The following is a 6,000-nucleotide window of genomic DNA, read 5'->3' on the forward strand; positions in this document are numbered from 1 at the left end:
AGGACTAGGTTCACATAATAATAAATAATCTTGAATCCAGTAAGTTACAAAACAAAATTATTATTTCACAATAATTCATTGTTCACTAGACAAAACTATGTACGCGAAACGACCATAGGCGATCTCAACTTATCGAATCTATAAAATATATTATTACTAGCTGGTCTGGTGAACTTCGTACCGCCGAATAGTTAAATGCATCTCATGACAAACTTTAACTGGATGCACACCTGAGGAGGCGCGATGCGGCATTTTATTTATATAGACAATTTTCCAACTGCAAAATGAATAATTCACTAAAAACAATTAATTCTGAACACCGAAGACATTCTTATTCGAAACAAAGCAATGTCTTTAGAGCATGTAAGTCTGTTCCATGAAGTATGTGAATTGATGTTTATTTATAGTTAATCTTGTAAAGTTTCGAGTATAAGGATTGAGTACAGACGGACGAAGGTTGTGTAAATGTGTATTCAAAGTAAGATGATTACCTGAGGCCGAACTTCCGGATGGTTACACACAGAACAGTCATTTTGTTTTTAGTCGGGGCGTTTAGAATAAAATACATGGGTGATTATGGAGCAGCACACACTCTTGTCTACTATCTACCGACGGCTGTTTTATGACGCAATGATTATAACAGCTGATTTTTATTTCAGTGTGTGGCCAGCTCACAAATATTCTCCCATAAGGATTACATGTAAACTTTGAAGGACCGTAGGAAAGAGTCCTGAAGTCGGATTATAAATTTGATAGGCTATAAACCTGGTCTACACATAAGGAACACTACTAAAAAAAATAATCAAATTCGGTGCACACATAAAAACGTTATTGAATGTCAAAATTTGAGGCTTCATTTTTATTTATATAGATGAATAAAAAATAATGGGTGAAACCTCTCTGAATAGATGCATGGAACGGTCAAGGATGAACAATTTAAACGTGGGACCTTTGGCAGGTGAAGGATGCGGGCATATCAGCAACTTTATTGGTTCAACTTTTCAGGTGAGGAATAGAACACAATCGTTTTCTATCTACCTGGCACACTGTCAACCTGTGATTGTTCTATTTTGTTGGGTGCTTGTAGTGAATCATGAATAATTTGATTATCACGTTTCTACCCTTAGTAGGCAATAATACATCTGGACAAAGAGTGGGGCCATAGAACACTGATATGACAAATCTTCTCGAAAAAATGTTAAGAACTTGTCTAACTGAATCTCAAGAAATTTGATTTTTCTCCTACGACGAAATTCAAGCTTCATATAGTATTTTTCTCTCAACTGACCTGCAAAGGACATAATTATAGTTGGATTATTCATGGTTCACTGCACCCACCCAAAAAAATAAAACAATCACAGGTTGACTGTGTGCCAGGTAGATAGGAAACGTTTGTGTTCTGTTCCTCACCAAACAAGTTGTACCAAAATGTTGCATTTGTGCCCTCGCCTTTACCTGTCAAAGGGTCTCAAGTTTGTATTGTTCTCCCTTGACTGTTCCATGCTCCCATTAAGTTAGGCTTTTCCCCAAATAAGCATAATTCAACCAAAAAATGAAACGTACAATTAAAAATGGTTAATATTATTGTTTTGTTCAATCTGAAGGTGCGTACAGACTTATGTTCCACGAAAACGCCCATTCCACTTTTTATCACCTTATTTTATCTTTATCTCACTGTTCATCTCACAATAAATTTCGTCAACAAAAATATTCTATTCTTATGTTTTAGATATTCATCCAGCCCACATCAGATTCAGCTTATCTTCCAGTCGCCCATACCTGTTTCAACTTGCTTGACTTGCCACGCTACGGTACTAAAGAAAAATTGAGATACAAATTGCTGCAAGCGATACAGCAAAATGTCGGCTTCTCACTCATCTAATAATACTAATTGATCCATAAGTAATTATTTTATTCAAATCTACCCAAAGTCTGCGAAAATAAAGGTTGTAAAATTTCATATCAGCAATATTTTCACATTGTATTAAAATATTGTACGGTCTATTTATACAGCTTATTGATATTTCTTTGAATAATGTCCCAAAGCCTACAATTGACAAAAAAGTACATAAAAATCTAGGTTCATTGATAGGAGTTTTCATTTTAATTTGCAATTTTTCATAGATTCAATTATGCGTATCCGCATTTCAAAATAAGTAAACTTGGTGCAATTCTCCCTGAATTTTTTCAATCCTATAAATGGTGGAAGGTGACTAAGAGGTAGATAAGATATAGTGCTGCATTGGTTTGGAATGCTGTGGTATTTTGTAAGTATCTAAGGGGAAATTGCTAATAAATTGTATAGCAGCTTTTATGGGTGTTAGGTGCAAGCTACTATATATCCAGAGGTTCGGCATCTTAACAACTTTTACAGTATATTCAATCAATTATCTATCACTCAAGTTTAGTTTCTGAATTTAAAATATCCTCAGCCTATCAGGCGATTATTTTCTGAAAGTTTTGCTATTTCAAGCGCGTGATAACTATTATTAGTTTAATGAGACGTTTCTTCCAGTAAAATTTGTGATAGCCCTAACTTTGAATAGTCTTCTCAATGATATTTGTAATTTTTCTCGTTCAATATTCAAAAACTACTTTATGCCATTAGTGCTGCCATTAAAATGATCAACTTTCCAATATGTTTCAAAATGATTCAAATTAATTTATTTTTACTACCACTCAAGTTGATTAGTTTTGTCTTTGGTGTATTTCCACACATTGGTTTGCAAACTGAATACAGCAATGATTGCTTAACACAAAATATATTGTGCTATATTAGATACTTTCCAATCTAGATTACTATAGTTGGCTCAGGCCAAGAAGTAAGCTATCTGCCACATTTGAACTATGAGGGTAGGCGTCACCCTTATAAGAAACTGTCTTTTTCGCTGAGGGTGATGCCCACATGAGATCTAGGCTTGGGCGTGGGTAATGAGGTGGATGATAATGAGAGATAGACCCACAGTTTTAGGTGGGTTTCGAACCACCGGGAAGCGATTTTACAACTTATGAATCACATTCAGAGGAGTTGGCTCAAGCGGTCACCCTTCCAACAGGAGTTGCAGGCGCATGATTCTTAACTTATCCAAGCGATAGCTGATTGAAGAGATATTTATTCACATTTCTGATTGATTTATAATTTTTGAGTAATTTTGTGTCCCGAATATATATATGATCACCTGAGACCTCAGTCCATAGTGCCTTATGGAAATTATGTCACTCCATTTGTTTGATGCGATAGAATTGTCAGGACAGCTTTTGTACTTTCATTACCTAGATGCCACAATCAGCAAACGCATTCTCAAGGCAAATATTAGTAACCACTAATAAAATAGTTGAGCACTGCAATAAGAATAAATTAGATGTGCGCACTGTGTCAGTAGTTATGTTAACTGATTTTTTTTCAACATTCTTATTCAAATTATATTTCAAACTGCTTTAATCAACTCAATAATATTTACAAAAGTTATCTCTTCAAAACCATTCTAAATGTCAATTTTTCTCTTGAAATAGTACACGTTTAAAATCTTCAAACGTTCATTATGTTAAAAACGTTATGATAAAACTATAGTTATAGCAAATAAATAAAAATTGTAAATAAAAATAGTGATAGCAATGTTCAATCGATGTGATATTAGAATAGTTGAACCTCACCAGTTTGCAACTTGTGGTAAGATTATTCAATTGATAGAAACAAGCGACAGGCTATAGTGTGTTATAATGTGTCTTATTGAACAAGTTACCTTTCAACCATTGCAAATAATAATAATTATATTCTTATAGTGAAGACGATTGTTACATAGCTTGATCAAGCTTTATTTTTATAGCACTTGTATTCCTAAGAATCAAGATTTTTGTAAAGTGCATCAGTTGAAATTTATCACTAGCAATAATAATTTATTCCTATGTATAATCCTGGTCTTACCTATAGGCGTTGAATGTTCAATTTATTGATTATATTTTTGTGGTTCAATTCCATTCCACTGTTATATGATGATAGTATTAATTTATAGATTGTTGAAACCTATTATTTTTTATCTGTAATTTCGTTATTCAAAATCTATTTTCATTTTCTCTTTAGCAATAATTATTGAATGTAGCCTTTTGTTTCATTCCGTTATAGGAAGTTACAGTATCTAATATTCATTGAATGACTTCAACTATATAGTATTAAATGTTCAGTTACTAAGCCACTGCGCACTAACTTGAATTATTCTGTAGCAGGCTACAAAATCATTATTCTATACTTTTTTGTCAGATGGAAAATGACTTCATTTGATTTTTGAAGGTTGACGCATAAACCACAATGAAAAAATATACAGTTAGTAAAGTTTTAATAAACTTGAAGCGTACTTGTACTTTACTAGACTTCTGTTTTAGACATTATTTAACAAATATAATAATTTTCTCTTGTTTAATAAAAATAAACGTATTCCTCTATTATTTTATACTTCACTAATCTATTTTTGATTTATTTCAAAATATTCTAAAAAGGTTTTCTGACTTTTGCATATTAAGGTATATTGTCATTCTAAGATAGGTACAAAAAATTGATGATTCAATCACTTCAATTGTTATAATCATTTCATCATTATACATTTCTTAATACAGTAAGCATTCATTTTCCATTTTTTTTAAGTAATCTATTTAATTTTTTGTAATTGAAAAATGTATAATGTAAAATGTAGAAACGTTTCTAAATGAAACCACAGACTTTGTGATCCCACAACTTAGTCTGGTTTTCTCATTATTCATTAAAACTGAGATCAACACTTGTGTGTACGCAAATTAAATTGTATCATATACCTCACTAAAGTAGAGCCTACTCATCTTAATCGTTACTCAAACATCTATACTCCATATCTATATTATAAAATTTGAAATTAACTCCAAAATTCATACCCGGCTAGTAAATCAAAAGATAGTCGCATAGTAATTAACAAAGTTCATCAGCAAGATATGTATCAATTTATAGTCTACTTTTTAATTAATTTGTTACTCTTTTAAATCTACCTCGATCAGTACAAGAGTGGTATGTAATAAATTTTCACTATCCTCTTGTATATCATTCCTTTATCCCTAGAAGTGATTTTCCCCATTGCTCTGCCTATGTTTTAGTTTCATTTAGATTTCATTCGTTCTAGTTATTAATTAGTATCTTTCCATATTTCATTTTGTTTTCTTTCAATGACGGCGCAGCAAATAATGACTCACATTAGCAAGCTCATTCATTTCCATTGACGTTTGCTGCAACTGTAAATTGAAAAGTGCCTTGATTTATCTGGAATTGTGTACTCAATTTATAAATACAGTACTGTACTGTTGCAGAGAACGTTCGCTTGTAAAAACCTTTTGTAAATGCATTTTGAGTTAATAAAGTCGTTGATTTTATCAGTTAAATTTGACATTCATCTCATCCTTTCTTCATTTAACAAAATCTCTACATCTGAAATAACTTTTTTCCACCAGAGATGGCTGTGGTAAAACGACTAAAGAAGGCCATAAAGGCCAAACCGTAATGTATTGGACAGTATTATCATAGAGAACAAATAACATGCTACTATTATGCTATTTTTTCTCTAGGGTATTATGTTCATTTGGCAGGGTTAGGCTGGGATCTATGAATTTTATATGAATTATATGAAATTTAATTGATAGTTAATTTCCTATGATATAAAATACTTTAAATACGATTTAATGGATAAGTGAAATTTAATACTGTGATACAAATATTGAACTGAAAATATTGATAATGACTAATAAACAAACTAATACACATGTTCCACACGTGTGGAAAATAGCAGATGATTGGCCACATTAACCCCCCCCCCCCCCCGGACAGACAATTTGGCCAACTTAAATTTCAAAGTTCTCTTTTATGGCACACATCTGGTCCTGGAACACGTGAATAGAAACCTTGTTGGGCTCACCATGAATCTTTATTGTGCCACTTTTACCATCTCTTTCCACAGCCTGTGTAAGGCGGCTGTAGTGCTCTTA

The 6,000-nt window shown here is 32.5% G+C and overlaps 1 protein-coding gene across 5 annotated transcripts in view; it reads left to right on the forward strand.

The window, feature by feature from the left end:
• The window catches only part of LOC111053924 (probable E3 ubiquitin-protein ligase HERC4), a 46,857-nt gene extending 41,457 nt beyond the window's left edge, over positions 1–5,400 (forward strand). For all 5 annotated transcript variants that reach the window (XM_039421188.1, XM_039421187.1, XM_039421186.1 and 2 more), the window contains exon 22: positions 1,730–5,400. In XM_039421188.1, the coding sequence (XP_039277122.1) occupies positions 1,730–1,882 (153 nt within the window). In that variant the 3' untranslated portion in view covers positions 1,883–5,400. The remainder of the gene's footprint in view (positions 1–1,729) is intronic.
• Positions 5,401–6,000: the final 600 nt, after the last annotated feature.

The sequence above is a fragment of the Nilaparvata lugens genome, chromosome 2, assembly GCF_014356525.2.
Source record: "Nilaparvata lugens isolate BPH chromosome 2, ASM1435652v1, whole genome shotgun sequence".
NCBI lineage: Eukaryota > Metazoa > Arthropoda > Insecta > Hemiptera > Delphacidae > Nilaparvata > Nilaparvata lugens.